The following is a 23118-nucleotide window of genomic DNA, read 5'->3' as shown; positions in this document are numbered from 1 at the left end:
TGCATAATGCTATGTAATGTTTTTGTATAGTAAAAAATAACTAATTTAATTAGTTGGAAGTTACCCGATTTGGCGTCAACGTTGGCGTCGATATTGGGTCGATGCTGTGCTGGTACGACGACGACGCTCGAAAAATGCTAGGGGCCTCTACTTGAAAGTGAACTCTGGATAACTCCAGGAAGATGAGATGACCAGACCTTGTCTGCCTGGTCGGCCAGCCGCACGTGGCAGATGCCGTACCGGCGGCGGCGGCCCACGCGGCCGCAGCGGCTGCACTCGCTCCACGGAGACCAGGAGCTGAACACTAGTAGCTCGCCGTCCATCACTGCTGGCGCTGCCAACGGACCGTGGCTTGTTGGTGGCTTCACCTGGGAAATTAAACGCCATATTCATAGCGTTATCCCGTTTTGAAGGGGTTACTTTACCTATCCTGAAGATTTGACAGGTTCGGTTTTTTTACAGAAGCAACTGCCTGTCTCGACCTTCCAACCAGCTAAGGCAAAACCAACCCAATACAGTATATCTACGAAACACATTCTACACGATGTTTTTCTTGAGCACGTGATCCAAACATGAATTATAAAATCATTGGTTTAGGCCCATGCTGGGATTCGAACCTGCGGCCACAAAGTGAGAGTTTAACGTTCTATTCACGGCTCATCCTAGAAAATTAAACACAATTTTGATTACGACGATTTTATAATTTGATACTGGTTGGTGGTTAAGAAAGAATCTACCAAATTAGACTTTACTAATTATTACCACGAACAATCGGGTGATCGGCCCATAATGTCTTAACCAAAGACAGTCTCACGAAGTGATGTCGACAACGTTCCCATCGAGGGTGGAACCCGGATCAGGCTCTAATCATGAATGGTGCTAGCGTACTGACCACAGTGTAGTTCTCCTCGTAGTCCACGACCTCCAGCACGAGCAGGCCGACGCCGCTGCCGGCCACCTCGCAGCGGTACACGCCCGCGTCGTCGGGGCCCACGTGGTACATCACTAGTGCGCCCTCGCTCATCACCGACATCGGACGGTCCCCCATTGGTTGGAATGTCAGCTCGTACATCGACTGAAACCAATATTTACCTGATAAACAATCTATGTAAACCGTATGAAAGGAAGAATCTCTCTCTGGAGAAATGTGACCTAAACAATTGATTCCCTTCTCCCTAAATTGTAATCGGTTAAAAGAAAAATATTCATAAATACGCCGTATGAAGCAAATTCGTACGAAAACACGTCCAAAGACAAAGCCGATTCGATCGTGGTCAAACGACGATCTAATTAAAAAGTGCCCTTAATCTTCAATGCCGTTTGGTATAAGATTAATAAGTGGATGTCCAAGGAGATGAGGACAGTACCTTGGCGAAGAGCCAGTTGACCTGGTCCCCGGGCGCGAGGCAGACGCCGCACGGCAGCCGCACGACGGAGCCCATGTATGCCGTCAGACTGTGTGCCGGCACCGCGCCCATAGTCGTCAGAGACGCCAGCGAGCGCGCGCAGCACTCGTAGTATGAGTTCCATTTCTTGGAGATCTCGCGGAGCTTTTGTTTATCACCTCCTGAAAAGAGATGAGGCGATACTGGTAGCGAACACAAGAACGGGGGTAGAAAAGGGAAACATCGAGCCGAGGCAGTGGTACACGAGCAGAAATGCAAATGATTACTCATCACAATTGTGGCTGTGCTCGCAAGGAATCTCGCTCACGTTTTCATAAACATATCAGCTGATACAAAATTTCATCATTTCGCTACGCGTGTACCAATAATCGGCCCTGGTGCGATACAAAATCGGCCCAAAATTTCTGCGATACTTACTCGGATAGGCGAGTTTATCCTCAAGCTGGAACTCCCATGTATTCGTCTCCCCCTTATCCCCAACACTCATGCCTTCTTCACCATACATCTGCTTGGCTCTTATCTTCAAATTCTCCACCTTTTGCAGCATACGCTCCTCCAACTCGGACGTAAAACATCGCGAGGTTTCTACTAAAATAAATAAAAGAAATATTATTTTCAAACATGCCATATCGTATTTTCGTCTTACGTCGAGAACTCTGTTGACGTTTCGAACAATTTATTTCATATTTGAATTTTGAATAGAATTTTACGCTAGAATTATTTGTTGAGAAAGTTTTTGAAGTAAAAACTGCCATTGAAAGTTAGATCGGAAGTTGACAGTTATAGTTGCCATATTTTAGGAATACCGAAAATGCATTTTTCTGTTCGGATGATGTTTTCATTTTATATTTTTGAGCATTGTTTTAAATTATTAAAAAATAGACAAATGTAGTTCACGCCAAACAATATTCTACCTCAAGGAAAAGGATATAACGTTCTTAGTAAATAGGGAAATACGCGATTTTAGACATAGAATAAACAACATTTATTTTTGTTATGTTGGTTGTTGGTAAGCGCTTCACCAGAGAATAGCCAACAAAAATAGTGCGAATACGGTTTTGGAGAAAAGAAGAAAGTTGTCTGGAAAATTGTATGATATGATAGTATTTATAAGGAGTCTCACTTCGTCCCACATTAGACACGCCAAGTGGTCTTTTAGTCGATTTTGGATATAAACTTATATTTCGATATAGTAAGTAAGAAGTAAAATGTTAATTTTCATAAGGACACATGAAATATTGTTACTAAAAATCCCACAAAACCAGTTCCTCGGCTTGTCTGTGGGAGTGGAGTTAGCTTAAAAATATTACGTATTAAAATACAATTTATAGTTAAGAGATTTGCATAAGATGTTTAAATAAAGTAACCTATGTAACATTTATATCTTTTGCCAACAGCAATCAGTTCCAGAGGCGTTGCGGCTGGGCCCGCAGCCGACGCCAGAGATGGAGGCCATCGCCCGCGAGGTGGAGGCGCTGGCCCGGGAGAGGCTGGCGCTGGAGGCCGAGCTGGCCACCAAGCAACGCGAGCTCACCGGCAAGACGGGCGAGGCGGACAGCCTGCAGGTAACACACAATACCACCAACCTGGCCCATCTGCTTCTATCGTAATGTGGAATTGGGTAGCCAGAGGTACATCTATCGCAAGATTAATTGGTACCCACGTCTCGCCGAGCTTTCTGTTACACCAACGTGATGGTGCAAGTCCGGTACCCGGTTTCGAGCCGACGTTTCTTGATTTAGAAGTAAGCCGGTGTACCGATGCCGGCAACCTTAGTGTCAGGGTTAATATAGACCCGTTAAAGGCTCGTGACATGGCTCATGTAACGTTTAGGTACTTACATCAGTAAGTAGTAACCGGGCTCAATGGCTTAACGTGCCTTTCGAAACACGGGTTATCTTCTTTCGCCTGTCGGGTGATCAGCCTATAATGTCCTAACTAGGGATAGCAAAGAGATTTGTGTTATAGGTATGTCCCCACCGGGATTCGAACCCGGGACCTCAGGATCATAAGCCCAACCACTGGACCGCGGTGGCTCTTAGATAAGAAATGTTGTATATTATAAATTCTATGTAATATTCAATATTAATATTTATTCTTATATAATTATTATTATTGCGTATAGCAGACAAAAATAAAATATCCTGCGTGGATCATATATCCAGTTGAAGCTCCCCTAACCAAGTCTGCCGCATCTGCCGTGTCTTTGTCTGTTCTTATATTAATTTATATTTCAGAGTGAACTGGACACACTCACGGCAACACTAAAGCAGTTAGAAAACCAAAAAGGTGAAGCACAAAAGAGGTTAAATGACCTTAAAACACAAGTGAGTAATGTGTGATTTTTCTAGAAATATTTAGTAAGACAATAATTAAATAGAGAATTAGTGAATCTAGCTCGGCATTGATGGGAATTGGTGCGAATAAACCAAATATGAAATAAAATTGTCTGACCCTAACTCATGTAACGACTACGTACTTCCATCAGTAAGTAGTAGCCGGATAAACGGCTTAACATACCTTCGGACAATCGGGAGATAAGCCCGCGATTATCTTCCCGCCGTACGCGTACACCCGTTTACTGTTTCCCATTCATTCTCTCTCTCCTCGCGAATTTAGTTTAAGTCATTCCAATCCTTATTTTATTGCCAGTCCCCATAGGTCAGGAGTAGGACCCCAAGTGGACCCCACGAGAGCGGTCCGGCTGAAGAGTCTGCTGCATTGCAGTACTAACCAAATGTTTCATTATCAGGTAGAAAAGCTCCGGTCTCAAGTGTCGGCGCAGGAGGCGGCGGCGGCCGAGACGGAGGCCGAGGTGGCGGCGCGGAGGGCGGCGGCGCACACGCTCAAGGAGAAGGAGCGCGCGCTGCTGGACGAGCTGCGCGGCGCAGAGGGCGAGGCCGACACGCTCACGGCGCAGCTGCGCCGGACCGTGCTCGCCGTCAGCCAGGTACGCGCTGGCCCGCACTACGCTCGTCACTTACCGTATCGCCGTCTACTAATAAGCTCACGAATATATCCCAATTGGGGTAGCTCGAGGTACATTATCGCACCTCACCTAGCTTTCTGTTAGACCAACGTGATAGGTGGTGTGCCATATCGCCGTCCATAATGGTCGACTCAACTGTGTCAGTGAAAGCTTCACTTAAGATAAATTAATAACTCATTGGAAGAAATTTGCAAGTCCGGTATCCATTTTCTTTGGTTTTTTTTCCTCTTCTAATCATAGGATTAATAATAACAATAACGACGGATAATAATATCCGCTGGGATGTAGAATTGGAATAATAGATTTCCACTCCTCGCGATCTTTTGCCGCCTAGACATGACAAGAGGTATAATTCTCGGCCAACCGAGCGTCGCCAGGTCTCTTTGGGCCGCCCCCTTCCCGCACACCAGGTCAAAGCTCGTCGGGATGGGTGCTCCACAGGTTTTTTAAGGACATGACCAATTCATCGCCATATCTTTGTGCGGATATCAGCCTCACTCCCTTGTATTATTATAGTATGAAGTAAATAAGTGTGTGTATGGTGTAAAATATTGTGTATGTCCCAGGCGAACATAAAGATCACGGAGCTGGAGGAGCAGCTGGGCGCCATGGAGGCGGCGTGCTCGGCGCTGGAGGCGGCGGGCCCGGGCGCGGCGCCGCACGCCGTGCTGAGCCTGCAGCCGCGGTTCAGCGACCAGCACCTGGAGCAGCTGGTGCGGGGGCAGACGCCCAACGACGCCCTCGTATGTACTTCCGACAACGAATCAGGCTCGCCTCGAACATTTCATACAAAAAAACCTCGTTTCACACAGACCCTACACATTGACGTTGCCGGACATGCGTATCTGTGTGTGTGACGTTTGACGCCCATACGATTGAAGACTAAAGTAAGACCATTTAGTCACAACTAAGTATTTTAGTACATAACAGTCGGTGACAACGGCATAACGTGTATTTCGTATTTTAGGATTATCTGGTGATTAAACTTGTGCAATATGCCTCCAGTTTCTATGAATATGTCTTCTATTTACTCACAAAAAATATTTTATTTGTAGAAGAAATTGGCCCCAATGGGAATTAAATGTTGACACTAGACCACGGAGACTCGCCTATACTTAAAATAGTCCAAAATAAGGAAACTGTATTATAACATTGCAGGAGGAGTCGTCGTTCTCTCAGAGCAACGAGTTCGGCACGACCAACGGGTTCGCGGCCGACCCCTTCAAGGATAGTAGCGCCTTCCCTGCCAACGACCCCTTCGCGCCCTCCTCTGGCGCGCCAGTGCAGGTCTTTTATAAAATATATAATACACTATTTACATTAACTATAATCTACACTATTTATACTAACTATAGTGTACACTATTTACACTAACTATAATATACACTATTTACACTAATGGTAATCTACACTGACTATAATTTATATTTACAATAATTTTAAAGTGAAATTAACGACCAGCGAAGACACCATATAATATGGACGTTTAGTCTAATAAAAATATTGACTCTACTATTCAGTATTAACATGTGTAATGTTTATGCAGGATGGTTTCGGTTCGGATCCGTTCGCGAATACGGCGGACCCGTTCGCGGGCGACGCTTTCACGCCCGCAGACAATAAGCCTAAGCAGAACGATGTGAGTACACCTTCGTACATACTTACTTACATAAAGTCGGTGGGACGAGCTGCTTAACGTGCCCTTCGAAGCACCATCTTACTTTCTGACAGCCAACTGTCAGAAAATATCACCCAAGTGCTCACCCAAGTGAGCAGCACTAATCGGGATAGGTAGTGCCGATTAGTAGTAATATATGGCTTTCTGTGTTTACCATAAGATGCTACTAAATTAATTATAGTTGTTGTTTCTCCGAACATTAAATAAAAAAAAATAAAAGAAAAAATATAAGAGATTTGTCTTAACATGGATATGCCTCCCAAATCTTGAATTTCGAAATATAATACCGATTCTATTTTTATTAAACATATATTTTTATTTTATTATTTTAGTAAAAAGTTAGGGATCACAAAGTGATTTTTGTGAAATGTTCCCCATTGGGAATCGAACCTTATCACTCGCCTCCAGATCGTGAGCCCAACGCTCAACCACTGAGACGCGGAGGTCGCTTACAAGTATTAGGTAGTAGTAACAGATATGGAATAACGACGGTTTCAGAGCGCGTGGGAGAACGACCCCTTCGCGGTGTTACACGCGCCGACGCGCAGCAGCGCGGGCGCGGGGGCGGGCGCGGGCGCTGGGGCGGCTGCGCCGGGTCTGCCGCCCAAGGCGCACAAGACGCCGCCGCCGCGGCCCGCGCCGCCGCGCCCCAACCCGCCGCACAAGGTACCTCCAGCTGCACTCCATATACACACGCACACGCACACATACATATACATAACTATACATAACTATACATAACTATACATAACTATACATAACTATACATAACTATACATAACTATACATAACTATACATAACTATACATAACTATACATAACTATACATACAGCATTTCCACATAATCCGACACGAATTTGTTATGCGCCGAAGGTAAATTATAAAATGCTAAACTAGAAATGAAAAGTCAGCGTAAGCTTATCGATAATATGTCTCATTTTTCTTTTTGTCTTATTTGGGTCGTTCTTCTTTTTTATCGACAATGATCTGTCCTTCGTTCTCCTTCTGATAAGTTATGTTTTAGAATTTTATTTCATGTTTTGATTGTCCAAAAATATAGTTATCTTATTATACTCAAAATACAAGCAAAATACTAATCGGTTCCTCAATTAGTTATTAACGTAGCTTGATCGTTTTTCACAAAATTCCGTGACAGAGTGGTAAATTGAAATGCTGTCTCCGATGAAAAGGGCCACTCTGTCACAATATTTTTTGGAATGCGCCTGCAAAGAAAAGTATGTTACCAAGATAAAGAGAACCACTAAATAGTCCTCTACAGACACATCTTTATATGATGTTTTAAAATATTTATTGCCGTTATAATTTTAAAGATGTTAAATCCGATAAATCGAGAAAATGTCTTTTTATTGTCGATAAAAAAGAAGAACGACCCATTTACGTATTTTAGTAACGCAACAAAGAAAATAGATAATGTGGTAATTGTTTTTTTCCTTATCATTTAATCACGCATCGACCCGTTAAAATAATATACTACGTAACAAAGAGTTCTATGTTTAACCATGTTTATTCATGACGTAATCAGTTTAGCATTTTTATAGAACTTCTATCGAAATGCATCGTTTTGTTGTTTCGTAAAAAGTATCTCATTTGACTAAAAGTTCTCATTTAGCCTATCACAATATATCAAGTGAGTAATCATTACATGAGCCATGTTAGGGGCCTTTGGCGGCTTAATCATAACTCTGACACCAGGGTTGATGAGGCTGGTATTCCACCTCACAACCCACACGATAAGAAGAGACAATATATCAAGTCATTTGACTCGATTGCATTTCGCATTGTCCTCGACGATTTTACATTTACGTATTTTAAATACAATCGGCAAGTTTCCAAATAGTCAAATTGTTATTTTTTACTAAACGTCAAAACACGAAATTACTATGGAATTTGTATGAAAATGCACTCTGTGACATCATAGAAAAACGTGATAAAATGTCCGACTTAGTATTGTTTTTCTTGACTAAAATTTATAAATAATTTAATTAAAAAAAAATAAAATGTTTTTCGTTAGTTTTAGACCTGTCTTTAAAAAAAAAAAAATCTTTTATTTCAGACTAATAGTGCCCATTTTTGTTAGTAACAATGTAACTTACAAACTATGTTAGTAAAAACAATGATGAAGCGTGGGAATTTTATAATAATTAGCCCATTCCCCGGTCTACCCGTTTAACGTGCAGATCCAGGAATCGGCCAAAGATATCAGAGTCCATTCTCGCCTCTATCATATTTAGGATTCCATTGGTGCTGTCCCGCATTCGCTGCAACACCGATGTGGTCTTCTTGCGCATAAGTGTATAGAAACAATCGACATTTGCGTTCGCAAACATACCTGATGCGCTGCAAAAACGTGGAAGCCTCAACAGAACCCTAAACATGTTATTTAGTAATCAGAATTTTATAATTTATCTTGAACCAAGTACACGACCCAATTTATGACTTTTTATAATAATATTTATTGTTTGGTTAAAAATATACAAATATGAAACAAGTATACAAATTGTACACACCTCGATGTCGGATAATGGAGGAAACGCTCCTTCGAAACATTATAAAACACAGACACCATACATAAAACACATAGACATTTACATACATGTTTTGTTTTTATATATTTCTAAACTTATCGATTTTTTTTACCAAGTTAAGAACGGCTCGTGTTCAGCAGTGGCTTACAATAGAGTAAAATAAATATTAAATTCTTAGCAAAAAAAATAATTAAACTTCATAAAAAGTTTAACCAATACATTACAATTATTGAACCATTTTAATTTATGGATTTCAAAATAGGATAGAAAATACGAGATTTGACACATTTTTTTTTTACTTCTAAGCTAATAGTTATTATTTTCAGATTGATTTCGATTTGTTTTTTTTATTTTTTGTGTCTCCCGCCCTGTCCCTTCTCCCTTCCTTTTTTAAATCTAGCCGCATGACGAGATGTGCAGACGTGGTTGACAAAAAAGCTAAATATTTTTTTATTTTCTGTATGCTGCAGAGAAAGTAAAATGTACGTAAATTAATGCACGTAACAATATCGCATATTTCAGCAGAGAATGGCGTTTTATATTTTTTTTTCTTATTCGCTTTTTGACCAGTAAAGACATAAAATGTCAATCTCAAAACTGGGTTCCGTAGCATAAAAACGTATAAAAACATGTTTGTGTAAGGCGTTGCTGCTTTGTGAATATGTTTTGAAACAAGTTTTACTTTCTCTGTTTATGTATAAAATGCCATTCCCGTTTTAAGGCGTGTTGTAGAAGGAGTATGTTCGAAAACGATACGTCTGATTCGATGAGGTAACCCATAAATCCCAATTTGTTGCCTTGTTTTTGAACGTTCTCTGGGTAAAACCTGATCAAGAAAATAATTCCTTTCGTACCTAGGTATGCTCAAAAGTGACAGCTAGCATTTCAAGGTTAGCCCAGCTGACGTCATCCCAACCCACATCCAATGTTTTTAATTCACTTTGTAAGAAAATCTTGTGCTTTTATTAAAAGATTTGCGTACAGTTTTAATGATTTTTATATATGAGGCAAATAATAGTAATTAAATACATTAGTCAGTAATTCACTTTGTATTCAGTAATTCATGTTGGAGATACCATTTTAATGATAACACATATCATGAAGGACTTAGCAATGGCAGCTTGTCATAAGATTGAGTATACCTGGTTTTCTTATACCATGCGAAATACTGTGAACCGGCTGGGAGGCCAATTTACATTTGGTCAATGATTCAGTCATTCATTTTGAAATAAGAACACTTAATGGATATCGGCTTCGAGTGTCTTGAAAACTACTCCATTCCCGTAGCAATGCTATGAAGCCTTTGTTGAGAATTGTGTTTAATAATCAATTTAAACGTATTTCAGAAATTATCCTTACGTATTAGTTACAAAGTAAATATAGAAAGAAATTATACAGTGTAAGTGACATCGTAACGACTATTGAGAGGGATGATTCAGCTCATTATTCTGAGTTAATATCAAGTGGAATTTTCCACCGCAAAAGTATAGAATTAAAAATAATTTAAAAATCTAAAAAAGAACATGAATTATGCGACGGAAAATTCCACTTGATATTAACTCAGAATAATGAGCTGAATCATCCCTTAAAGTTTTCGTTACGATGTCACTAACACCCTGTATATAAATGTATCACTAACTCCCACCGGGGTAAGCAGACACTATTCGAATTCCATTTACTTCTATCCTGACGCACTACAAGTTAATATATTATATATTGTCTCTTATATTTACTGTTTTATTTTCCTGGTCAGGTAACGGCTAAGGGTTTTACGGTTTCGCTTGGCATGTTTCATTATTATATGTTTAGTATTGCATGTTTTCATTTTCCAATTCATATATTTAATATTTATTTGCCGGGTTTATAATGCGCTTAACGGCCTCTGTGGTCCAGTAGTTGAGCGTTGTTCTCGCGATCCGGAGGTCCCGGGTTCAAATCCCGGTGGGGACACAAAAATCGCTTTGTTGGTTAGGACATTACGGGCTGATCACCTGATTCTCCGAAAGTTAGATGATCCGTGCTTCGGAAGGCATGTTAAACCGTTGGCCCCTGATACTACTTACTGATTTAAGTATGAAGTCGTTACATGAGTCATGTCAAGGGCCTTTAGCGCTCATTAATAACGCGGCGGGGGTAATCATTGTTTATTCTGTAACCATAATAATGGTTTATCATATCAGACAGAAGAAAACGAATTTCTAAATAAAGTTTCCAGACTTTTATTAAAATTAAAGTTCATTTTATATCAATAAATGAGCCGTAATTTTAAACAATAATTGTTCGTAGCTATTTGATTAGATGTACCTAAATATGAATGTTCTACATGATTGAAAATTCTTCCCCATCTTACGCGTTTTCAGTTTTATATGGAATTACAATCACTATTACAGAACAGATGAGGTCAATATTTGTTCTATTTGCAACGATTTCTTCTGATGACATTCGAATTTCTGATTTTTCTAATTAACAAACGAAAAATCAACTTTCTCTGTTCTGTCATAGTGATTATAATTCCTTATAAACTAAAAAAATTCTGGCAGCACGTACGATGCAGAAGAATTTTGTTCTGCTTTCTATTTATAGAGCTTATTAGTAGACTATAGATATTCACAGTGGAGTAGACATTGAATATATCGATACGTTTAAATTATATACTTTGTGTATAAAATTTGGTAATATGTAATTGTCGTCGCTTCAGTAGCGCTAAAATATTTCATCCCGTTCTCTTCTTTATTATTTATTACATTTTCATTTATCCATTTTATTTATTCCAATTTACTTCAATTAATATTATTAACTTTTTTCTGTATTATACAAATATTGTACTTTATATAATTGTGTGGGCGCATATCGTGACTATTTTGTGAATTAACTTAATGAATATAATTAATCGTAAATCGTAGGTGATTGTTGTTGATTCTTTGTAAATAATAATCTGAAGTGAATTGAATACCAATATAAATTCGGTTTTGTTGACGCGAGTGTAATGTAGTGTGGATATGCGCCCGCACTATGATCACGGCTCACTTGTCCACTAACATGCTAACACTGCGTGTGCTTCCTCCCACTTGCAGCGCTAGGCGGGCGCGGCGGCGGCGGCGGCACGTGCGTACCCACCACCTCCCACCCCCCGACACCCCCCGACACCCCCCGACACCCCCAGCACTCCCTGACATCCCCTCCCCCCTCCCCCCGCCTGGTCGCGCGGCTCACCCGCACGCTTTGTGTCCAGACGCGCGCCATGGACTTCACCGAGGATCCGTTCAAAGACTACCGCTACGAGGACCCGTTTAACATCGAGGACCCGTTCTCGGACGCGCCCGCCGCGCGGCGCGCCGACCCGTTCGCGCGGCCCACCTCCGCCGCCGCCTTCCTGCCCGGGGACCCGTTCCCGCCCGCCGGGGTCAACGGGCTCGCGCCGCCCGACAAGCGCAGCGGCCGCGTGTCGGCGCCGCCCGTGCCCTACGACCCCTTCGCCTCGCGCGACCACTTCAAGCCCTCCGCCCCCGCCAAGCCTCCTCCGCCGACCAACAACAACGACTCGTGGGCGGCCTGGCCCAACGACAACTGGGTGGCCGACGACGCCTGGGCCGGGCCCAACACTACCGCCCGGACCGATGAGACCGACGCGTGGGCCTCCACCGCCACCAACACCAACACGAACACCAGCAAGTCCACCGGCAGCGACTGGAAGACCGACAACTGGGCCAACAAGACGGACAACTGGGCCACGGACTGGGGTGGCGACCAGAACAAGAACCTCAATGAAACCTGGCCGTCCAACACGTTACCCAGTAAGAAGGAGAAGTCGCCGAAGCCGGTGAAATACGCGAAGTCGCTCGTGCACACGATAGGCGGCATCGGCCGGACGAGGGACAAGAAAGACAAGAAGTCTAAGGGGGCCGCGTTGGAGGCGCGCAGCGTGGAGGTGCTGCCCACGGAGGAGCAGCAGTGGGCGTGGGCGGCGGCCGAGTCGCGGCGGCTGGAGGCCGAGGCAGAGGCGCGCCGCCGCCAGGAGGACGCCGAGCTGCAGCTGGCGCTGGCCATCTCCCGCCAGGAGAAGTGACCCGCGGTGAACCAACGACGGTTCCGTAAGTAGACATGTCGAAACTCCGCCCGAGGTTTTGTTGCATTTGAAAGAATTCGTCCAATTTATTTAAGTCCCAGTTGAATATCGAAGTACCATTTCGCAATTGGCCCCGTTAGATTATCACGTTACCCAGGATAAAGGATATAAGCACCTGAATTCATGTTTAATATTGAAGATCCCTGTGTGGATTTTGATTTCGAATAAACTAGGATTATTGTGGAAATTGTCACTAGTCAATTGGAGAGGTCTCGGCGTCCGGCGCCGGGCGGCTGCGGGTCGCGGGGGGGTAAACACGGTGCATTTGTACTTTTGAAACTAACCAGCTCGTACTGAACGCATACCTTCAAAGCAAAGGTACCGAGTACCGTGACCACGGGGACTATATAAATTTAAAATTAGCTTAGGTTTTATTTAGTACAAATATATCATGTTTATTACTATTCCCGTCTCGAGGTAAATTGTATCGATAGCTGTAAAACTTGTAATATAATGGTTGTTGTCTTGTCTGCATCCGAGGCCTAACGCTTCTACAGATACGAGTATATGTATAGTAGTAGCCGTAACTTTATTTCACGATATATTGATATAATTCTTCGACAGTCGGAAAGAGACGCCGACTCACGCGTCCTTTTCTAATGCTCAGATTTTTTTATCGGACAAACAGTCCTAATGATTTGTAATATAATTTATAATGTAACTGTAAATTATTATTTTATTCAGTTAATATAATTTTGCTGTAAAATAATGGATATTATTACTGAAACGGCATCACAGCAGTGAATATGATTTAGTTTTTTACTATTAGTTTTATATGATTGTATATTTCATGTTTAGGTAGACCGTTACACGAGTTATTTTGATGTCTTGATTGGCAATATTTAGTTTGAAGAAATTGTTAAAAGTGTGATTGTAATTTATGCGATTGGAATTGATGATAACCCAATTCAAATTTGATGATTGGTTGTTGGATTGATGGTTGTTGAGGTTGGTCATCCACTTCACAACCCATACGATAGAAGAAGAATCGATGAATAGGATATGAAATCCACGGATAGTGGTCATTACATGTGCTGTTAGCGACAGTGGAATATATCAATAGTTTGCTAGTTCTGCCACCGCGGCACGGTACCGCTATCGACGTTGAAGCGAAAAATATTACGGAATTTGACCAATAGACGCAGCCTATGGGAGTTTCCTCATGGCGAGAACGGATGTCGTATTAATGTACGATTGTAGTCGTCTCACTATGTTTTGAACTTCGTGAAAGTTTCATAGGCATGTTTTGACAATTTGCTGAAAGTACATCGAGGGCACACCTCGGATATTTCACACAATCATAAATTGCATAAGAGCGAGTGAGACAGGCAGTCCACGCTCTCGCCCTTACTCCTTACTCCTTAGCGTCTTTCAGCCAGAAATCGCACGAATTGCATCGCGTCATTAGGAACCTCGCCATGCTGTCTATGAGTATAAACATATCGGCAATGGTGGCATTAGAATTACATTTTATCATGTGCGTGTTTCATATCCTATTGATTCTATGATGAAACATTGAGTGGTTCTTGTCATGCAGTTTCCTTAATAAATATTGCCAATGTAATAAATGTTTGGTTATAACATTGATACACGTACCATCGATAGTTGTACGTTGTTCACCGGTTGTATATTAATACATAAGCTGTGCTGATTCCATTCGATGGCGGTCGAAGTACAATCGTTGTGCATTTCTGTATGTTTGTTTGTTATTTCGTTGTAACTATGTTGTATGCGAACCCTACACGTGGTACGGTCGGCAGAGAAACAGCTTGTCTCGTTGACAGATATGCGGCACGAATGACTAATCCTTTAAAGTCGGGGAACTGAAATAGACATGGAAGCATTCTTGTGGCTTAAAAATGACGCAACGAAAGTCGTACCGCGGGGGGCGGAGATTCAAAATCATACCGTTATACCTGGCCTTTATTGATGTGGTCATCACTAATTTAAGAGCCACGATCTTGTCGGTGTAGCATTCTCCATGCTACTTTTTTAGAAATAGGACAGCGGTTTCCCTTTTGCCTTCCGCCCCGCAGTACTCTGTCTGACGCGAGTGGGATGGCGCCCAGAGTAGTCTATTTCAAAGCTGTACCAGGACTCCTGTCCTCCGGCTCTGAATAGCTGCTGCCATTGCGTATAAAGGCATAAATCGGCGCGCGCCTTTTATCACTTACAGGTATGTCAACTTACGAAACAGCGCGGCTAAGCACTGACAAATAGCGACATAAAATTAATAACAGTGACGTGGTTCTTTTTTCAATTTTAATTATTTTGCTACTGTGAGTGTGTTTTGTATCGTCTGACTTTTGGCGTCAATAAAATCAAATGCAGCGAGTATGAAGAGACTGCCTCCATGTTTATCTCCGTTCGCCGTTTAAAGCAAGTAGAGAAATTGTCGCAACATACTCATTCCCAAAGATAGATCAACCACCGAATGCTCAAACGGAAATTATTTGAACTGATAACAGTATTGGTTTACGGGTCTGAATAGTACGGTTAAAGTAGGTGTTTAGCCGTTCAATAGTCGGATGCTTGTGTCTGCGGCACGACATGTCTCCTATAGTGCCTTCCCTCGCTATGTCTGTGTCTTGTCTGCATCTAGCGCGACGGCGAGTGACGTTGATCTATCCAACGCACATAACGTAAGAATAATATAAGACGCCGTTCACATATCCGTGCAAAGCAAAAATCATTTATAAACTGGAAAAATGGTGCTAATTTCTGTAAACTTGTACCTGTCATTTTCTATAATCAACAGGCTTAAATATTTATGAAACACCACTCAACGCTCTTAAAAATTTACATGGCCAATAATCCAACAGAAATAACTTGAATTAACGTCAAACAGGTTGCTATTTCATTCACTCAGGTCATTAATTCATTCATTTGAAAATTAACAGCTGTCAGCCATCCGTCCCATTCCTTTTCGGCGAATAAGAAAATGACAGGTGTAGCTTAAAATAAAATTACACGGTGTTTACAGGAATTAGCACTATTATTCTATCAAAATGGTAGATTTTAGGAAGTTAGCACCGTAGACTGGCACCTGGCCACGCTAGCTTACGTGCGCACGGCCCAACGCGCCGCCTCCGGTACAATAACTATGTTAGTGCGTGCTTGCTGAGGCATCGGCTGCTTAATAGGAACATTTTGGTAGTTATGGCAACGTTGGCTAATAGATAACATGGCGGGAACGAAATGTCTCAGCAAGCAATCCCTAGATATATGTAAGAATGTAATTTGTAAACTAAACGTATAATAATATTAAAATACCAGTGTGTTTATGGGTATTATCCTAAAGTTGTTATCTCTTTCTTAGGCGCTGTTGTTTGAGGCTCGGCGGGGCGCGCGGGCGCTCCTCTATTCGTAGTTCCCATTTGGAACTCTCTTGATACGTGGATATAATATTTTCTTTAATAGGTATACATATTCGAATTTACGTTATTAAATGTTATATTCTAGATGTAAATCGACCTGTTATTTTTTAAAACTTTATTGTGTTGTTGAAAATTGTAGAAATATCTATATTTTCCAGTCAATTCGTATGTCTATGCGCTTGAGATGTGGTGTGGTGTGCGGTCGCACGGCACCTTATATTTTGTGTAGGATTTATAATTATAGTAGTGCTCCGCGCGCGCCGCCGACCCGTGTCTGTTATCGAGTATACAATAAATATGTATGTACCTTTCAATGATAGCGGAATAAATAAACTTTAACTCTTGACGTTGACGTGTATATGTGTATTTAAAGCTAAACATTAATAACGGATTGATTAAAGATACAGGTTATTGTAAGCTTAAGTCGGTAGTGACGGTGCGCGGTACTATCTGACCACTGGGGATCACTTGGAGCGCTCGCAGCTTACCAAACTGATGGTGTCTCCTTCACGCGGCTTGTCGACCAGGTGGCTATGAGCGAGACAGCATGAATTTGCTTATTGGCTCCAGATCTGGCTTTAAATTTAGATTCATTCAGTATTATTAGGACCGCGCGCCTTAGCTTTTGTAGAGTAACGATTAATGAAATATCATAAATTTATCATATTTGGAGATTTGCGAATGTCACTGTGTGGTTTCAGAGACCAGTAATGGTTAGGGAATTCAGATCGACCAATGGAATGTATGCAGCGTGTGTAGGTGTTCAAAAAAGTAACAGTCAGTGGTTACTTTGGGGTTGAAATGTTATGCTAGGTCCCTGCGAGTTCTTGGTCGAATCTCGAATTGTTAACGGATTGCAAAATTGAAGTTTGACTTAGAGGTAGGATAGAATGGAAGGTTATGGTTATGTAGCAGTCCCCGAACTCACGCGAATGTATGTAGTCATTATAAACACTACCAGTCGAGTCAGATTCCCGTCGTTGTTGTAACTTTAAATAACAGTTGGTCATTAAATTTGGCGGAATAGTCCAACTAAAGTTCTTTGGTGGCCGAATTAGCCTATTAGGATTTTGACAAATTGCTCACAATATTACTATTGCATAGGGTTACTAAGCACTGCACCAGGTGACAATACGTAAGGGTGGCCATCAAAAGTGGCTTAGAGAGGATTTTACCGCTAAATTAAATTTGACCTCTCACTTAGGTATTTGAACGTATTATATCAAAAGAAAATAGTTCTAACGTTCAGATATTTAAGTGTTACTATAGAATATTAATATTTTGCAATGTGTATATCTATTCGAGTCTGTTACTATGAGTTCGGTCGCTTCTTGTGTATGCAACGAAATATATATATAGGCATGTTTCTGTGAAACAGTGATTTCAGTTATATAAAACAAGTTTATCTAGAAAGTAATTGTGTTCGAATGATGTATGGAATGGAATTGATGTTGAATTCAAACTAATCATAAACATTCCATTATATTATCAAAGAGTATTATAACGACCTAAATATGATATTTATTTAATATATTTTTCGCTAAACCAGATTTTAAATAAGTTTTAATCATAAATTGTATTCTGCCTCTTGCTTCGATGCATCGTTTTTATTACAATAACTTTTTAGATAAATTGAAAGTCTCATGTAAAAAGCTGCCGTACGTAACCGGGTTTATCGTAAATAGCATTATCGTCATGTTCTTATGAATTAGAATTGAGTAGTGGATTGTATAGAGGACGGTAGGGGGTGATAATGTAGAGCAAGAAGACGATTGATTGATGAAGATCCCAACAAGATTAGAAGAGGTTCAGGAAATCGTGCCCATTTTATTTTAATATACATTTCAAGTGCAATCTAAATTATATTTTCAAGTTTTATCGAAGGTTTTAAGTACAATTTAACAAAAAGTGAAATATTTTTCTTTAATTGACAATACCACAACAGATTGCCAGATGTAAAAATTATAGTTCCTATCTTGACCATTTTATACTAGTTTTTGAAAAGTTGAACTCGATTTCCCGACTTTTCTATTAAAAGATCCAGTACCCATACAAGTGCTTTTATAAATGTTATAAATGCGTTTGTATTAAGTATTGCATAAACAACATAAATTAATTCAAATGCCATCTAGGAATGCAAGTTTGGGACGCAGCTTGGGACTAAAAAAGTAAAAAAAATATAGTACAATATATCTCATATCATAAACGTTTGGTTTGCGTCGAGGGGACTTGAAGTGGATTGTTCTAATGATACAATAACTATCGTGTAATCAAATTCTTGTGATTTAGCTTTGTACGTAGATATTTCTATCTATTTATAGCTACGATTAGAGCCGGCCTGCGGTCCGCTGCCGAGACGACGGCGGTCGAGGGTTGTTTTGCCTTTCTATTTATTTATAAATTATCTATAACTCGATTGCTATCGACACTTGGCAGTACGGACATACTTCCCCTAAGGCCCAAATGCTACGAAGTTTATATTATAGTTAGCTGAAACGTTATATTACTGGTTACACATATCGCCTGTAAGTCTAGTGTTTCGCCGTGTCTTCGCTTGTTTCCGTTACCTACTTCTTTAAGCCTAACGGACTGCATTTTTACTAAAAAGTTGTTTTCTACTCAAAATACCGTTTAAATACTGTTTTAAGATAATTTATGCTTATTTAAAAAAACGATTAAAAAATGTTTATGCACTAAGTCGTTCTAGTTAAATGCAAGGTTAGAGAAATTCTACTAGGTACTTATATTGATTATGATAATATAAATGTTTATATATAAATGAAGTTGTGTACGTTTGTAATAATATAGCGTGTACGACCAAATAAATTATTATTGAATGTCGGTACTCGGGCAGCCGCTGGGGCGTAGTGGGTAGTTGCACCAATGACGACCTAATGCAGTGTTACGTCATGTTTTGTTTGAAGGCTGTGTATTTTTGTTGCGACATTTCTGTTTAATATTGTTGCGCGGTTAATTTTTGTATTCGCGCCGCTTTTCAACCGGCTGGCTGAATAGTCATTTATCCAAACCTTGAAAAATAAAAATGTTGAATTGTCTATGGTTCTTTCGATACGGCGGTTACGGTTGAATGGTGCGCGCGAGAGTATTTATGTAATACAATTGTTTTAAATGATATTTAAGGTGAAAATGTTGGTGGACCGGTCGGGTACTAGCGTTCGTGCATTCGTCATTACCTGCTGACTTGTAATCACTGTAATGAAACTATGATATTATATTAATATGAAAACAAACAATTCCTGAGATAATAAAAGGGAAATATTATAAAACTTTGTGTTTTATTTTTCATTAGGTATTCCAAAGTTCAACAATTTCACACAAATAGTCTGCTTCTATTTCCCACACACATAAAAACTGCAAACTGAACCTTATTACAGTGCTGAAAGTACTGTACATAGTAACATATTATTATACATCAAAAGACTGCACATCTATGGAAAAATACAACTATACCTCTTAAAACATAGCATGATTAAATTGTTTGCAGGACAGAAATATGGTACATCGCTTAGCGTGAAAGAGAGAGATGTTTCTTTCGCATCAACGGTATACAGCTTAGTACGAAAGATATGTCATTCTAATGTTACGTTTTACATATTCTATGGTTTTAAAATTATGAGCTTGAAGGAAGTTATTAATCGACTGCTCATATCGGGCGTTCGTGGTATGGTAATGTATGTGAAGGGTGCTATATACCTATCTAATGCACTTAACGATAATACGGTTAATAATTTATATTCTATAAATATACCTACAGAAAAATATACCCATAGCTATATACCTAATTGACAAAGTTGTGTTCCATTAATTTTCTTTTCGCAAAGTCGAGAACTCTCGACATGTCTCGGGAGTAAGCTACAGGGCTGCAAAAGATCGCGAAGAAGGGAAATCTGTTATTCGACGCTCACATCGTGTGCGTCAAGCTAGCGGCCTCAAAAAAAAAATGGGCACGAAAAAATAATTTGACCATACCAAAAAATAGTACTCTTATTGAAAAAAATAGTACCTGTTGTAAAAAAATTAGTACCATCACGGTTCTGGATTTATAGCTATGTTTTATTGCAGTTGCTAGCTTGACGGTGAGCGAAATTTGGCGAGAGTTAACGACAAGGTCTTTCGCTTTGATTTAAACGCCAAAAAATAGTACCGAAATAGTACTCACCCCCTGCAAAATACCGAAAGTAGTACTTCAACGGTTCCAAAGTTATAAAGGCAGTTCTTTGATCCCGCTACCTTGACGTTTTGAAAATACCTATTATCTGGGGAATGCTTGCATACTTCAGTTTGTACCTAATGTCAATAAACTCGTATGAAATAGTACTCCCTACCATCATAATTTGGACCTGATTCTCCTTGTAGAAATATGTCAAAAGTCATTATAACCTATGTCATACATTTATCAAGACAAGTACAGTCGCGAACAAAATTATTACACATGGTCAAGAATGTTGTCAGATTTATAAGTTAAGTTAAGGCTTAAGTTAAGGCTTAAGGTTTAAGGTTTAAGTTAAGGCTTATATAAGTTATAGTTAATTTTAGTGATAATTTTGGGAAACTTTGTAAACCTAAATTTTAATATACCTACATTTCATTTTTACCTTATTCGTACAAACTCAGCAACCTAATTGTAATTTGGTTCCCCAAGATACAGGCTGTGCCTAGTTTGGGGACCTCTGCTCAATTTTTAAGAGATGGATTTATTTGGGTCTAAGTTTGAATATATCTCTGTATTTATAATTAAATTAATGTACCTAATTAAGTCCTATATCGGATACAATAAACAATATTTTCATTTTTTCATTTTCATTTTTCATTTCAGTATTTTTCCCCATTTTTGGGTAAAATTTGGTGAAGTGCCAGGGTTGTCAGATGAAAGTAATATCATTGTTGAAACTCTTTGAGTTATTCTACAAATACTGCAAATTGTTTATTAACAAACACTTCGATCCGTAACAAATTCAACATGAAGGTATAAATTATAAAATAAAACAGAAAATTAAAAATGTATTATGATGTATTAAAATCACAGATTGTTTTCGATAAGAACTAGACCCATGCAGCCATTTTCTATTAAAATTAGTGCATATGGGTGTGTGCAATAGGAATTTTTTGTAATAGCAGCACTGAAGTGCAAAGAAATGGTAGGGTAGACCTCCAAAATGGCAATACTTACGAATAAATTGTGAGGTTATGTAATTGTCTACGTGACTGTATCAACAACAAATGTATGGCATAGGTTATGATGATTTTTTAACATTTCTACAAAGAGAATCGGATCAAAATTATGATGGTAGGGAGTACTATTTCATACGAGTTTATTGACATTAGTTACATACTGAAGTATGCAAGCGTTCCCCAGATAATAGGTATTTTCAAAACGTCAAGCTAGCGGGATCAAAGAACTGCCTTTATAACTTTGGAACCGTTGAAGTACTACTTTCGGTATTTTGCAGGGGGTGAGTACTATTTCGATACTATTTTTTGGCGTTTAAATCAAAGCGAAAGACCTTATCGTTAACTCTCGCCAAATTTCGCTCACCGTCAAGCTAGCAAGTGCAATAAAACATAGCTATAAATCCAGAACCGTGATGGTACTAATTTTTTTACAACAGGTACTATTTTTTTCAATAAGAGTACTATTTTTTGGTATGGTCAAATTATTTTTTCGTGCCCATTTTTTTTTTGAGGCCGCTAGCTTGACGCACACCTCACATCGCAACAGGATAAAAGGTATAAAAGGATTAGAAGAAGAAAGTCGAGAGTGTGCAGTACCTAATTAATAAGAAAATACAATTCTATTACCTTTTTTTATTCTATTATTAGGGAATTGATCAGGGAGATCGGCCGGAGACTCAAAGTCAGAAGGGGTGACCCTAGGTCTGCGTCTTACCTGGTCCAACGCCTATCATTGGCTGTGCCACGGGACAATGCCGCTAGTGTATTGGGTTCGTTTGGACCAGATCAGATCAGAAGCGCCTAGTTAGATGTGACGAAGTTACGTATGTTTCTGATTATTACCTATGCCATTAATATTTCTATATCGGTATAAGTAGTTCTTTAATAAATATACTTCTCATCAAATAAAATTGAAACTTCCGAATTTTTGATCAACTAAACACGAGTTTATGAACATTTGAAAGTTGAAAAGGAACGTTAACATTAAAAATTCAAAACCCTAAAAACCATTGTAAAATGAGGGTATAATGACATTCATTTTTTATTCCTAATATTCATATTTCTCTTTATACCAAACGTGAACTTGCGAGGCGTATCGAGTTTTTGGATGAGAAGTGTATCTTGTACACGCATACTTACCTAATATAAATCAGAAGTTTCGGTCGGTCATACAACTGCACTGGTCATACAACATACTTCATTTTATGAAGCTTTGAAAAATAGACAGAGTAACAATCACACATTAATCTATATTTACAGCGGATCTCGCATCTCGCGAGACAATGTCCACACGTGTATCGCAGAGACTTTGTATCAAATGATATAATTAGTCATTACCTGGCAAAACTTATAAGTGTATAGTCATTGGATGCGATTTGTATCATTAACAACATGGCCTGTGTGGTTCAGAGCGTTGCGCTCGCAGTCCGAAGGTCCCGGGTTAAATTCCGCTGGGGACATACCACGGAAATCACTTTACGATTCCTAGTTAGGTTAGGACATTGCAGGCTGATCACCTGTTTGTTCGAAAGTAGGATGGCGAGTGTCGGTCCCGAGCTCCTCCGTGCTTCGGAAGGCACGTTAAGTCGTCGGTCCCGGCTGCATTAGCAGTCGTTAATAACCATCAATCCGCACTGGGCCCGCGTCGTGGTTTAAGGCCCGATCTCCCTATTCATCCATAGGGAAGGCCCGTGCCCCAGCAGTGGGTACGTTAATGGGCTGATGATGATGAAGTACCTATGTAGTTTTATAGCCTTTGGAGGTTCAACTGTAACCCTGACAGTAGGTTGGTGAGCTCGGTA

General features: G+C 40.1%; 1 protein-coding gene across 2 annotated transcripts in view; it reads left to right on the top strand.

Annotated features, from left to right (window-relative positions):
* Nucleotides 1-19410, top strand: part of LOC126374701 (epidermal growth factor receptor substrate 15-like 1) — a 34814-nt gene extending 15404 nt beyond the window's left edge. For both annotated transcript variants that reach the window (XM_050021418.1, XM_050021419.1), the window contains 8 exons: nucleotides 2804-2971; nucleotides 3644-3733; nucleotides 4159-4356; nucleotides 4962-5138; nucleotides 5554-5682; nucleotides 5942-6034; nucleotides 6572-6739; nucleotides 11853-19410. In XM_050021418.1, the coding sequence (XP_049877375.1) occupies nucleotides 2804-2971; nucleotides 3644-3733; nucleotides 4159-4356; nucleotides 4962-5138; nucleotides 5554-5682; nucleotides 5942-6034; nucleotides 6572-6739; nucleotides 11853-12686 (1857 nt within the window). In that variant the 3' untranslated portion in view covers nucleotides 12687-19410. The remainder of the gene's footprint in view (nucleotides 1-2803; nucleotides 2972-3643; nucleotides 3734-4158; nucleotides 4357-4961; nucleotides 5139-5553; nucleotides 5683-5941; nucleotides 6035-6571; nucleotides 6740-11852) is intronic.
* Nucleotides 19411-23118: the final 3708 nt, after the last annotated feature.

This window comes from Pectinophora gossypiella, chromosome 17, assembly GCF_024362695.1.
Source record: "Pectinophora gossypiella chromosome 17, ilPecGoss1.1, whole genome shotgun sequence".
In the NCBI taxonomy this organism is placed as follows: Eukaryota; Metazoa; Arthropoda; class Insecta; order Lepidoptera; family Gelechiidae; genus Pectinophora; species Pectinophora gossypiella.
Note: the sequence above shows the minus strand (reverse complement) of the source record. Positions and strands in the feature narration are given on the sequence as shown.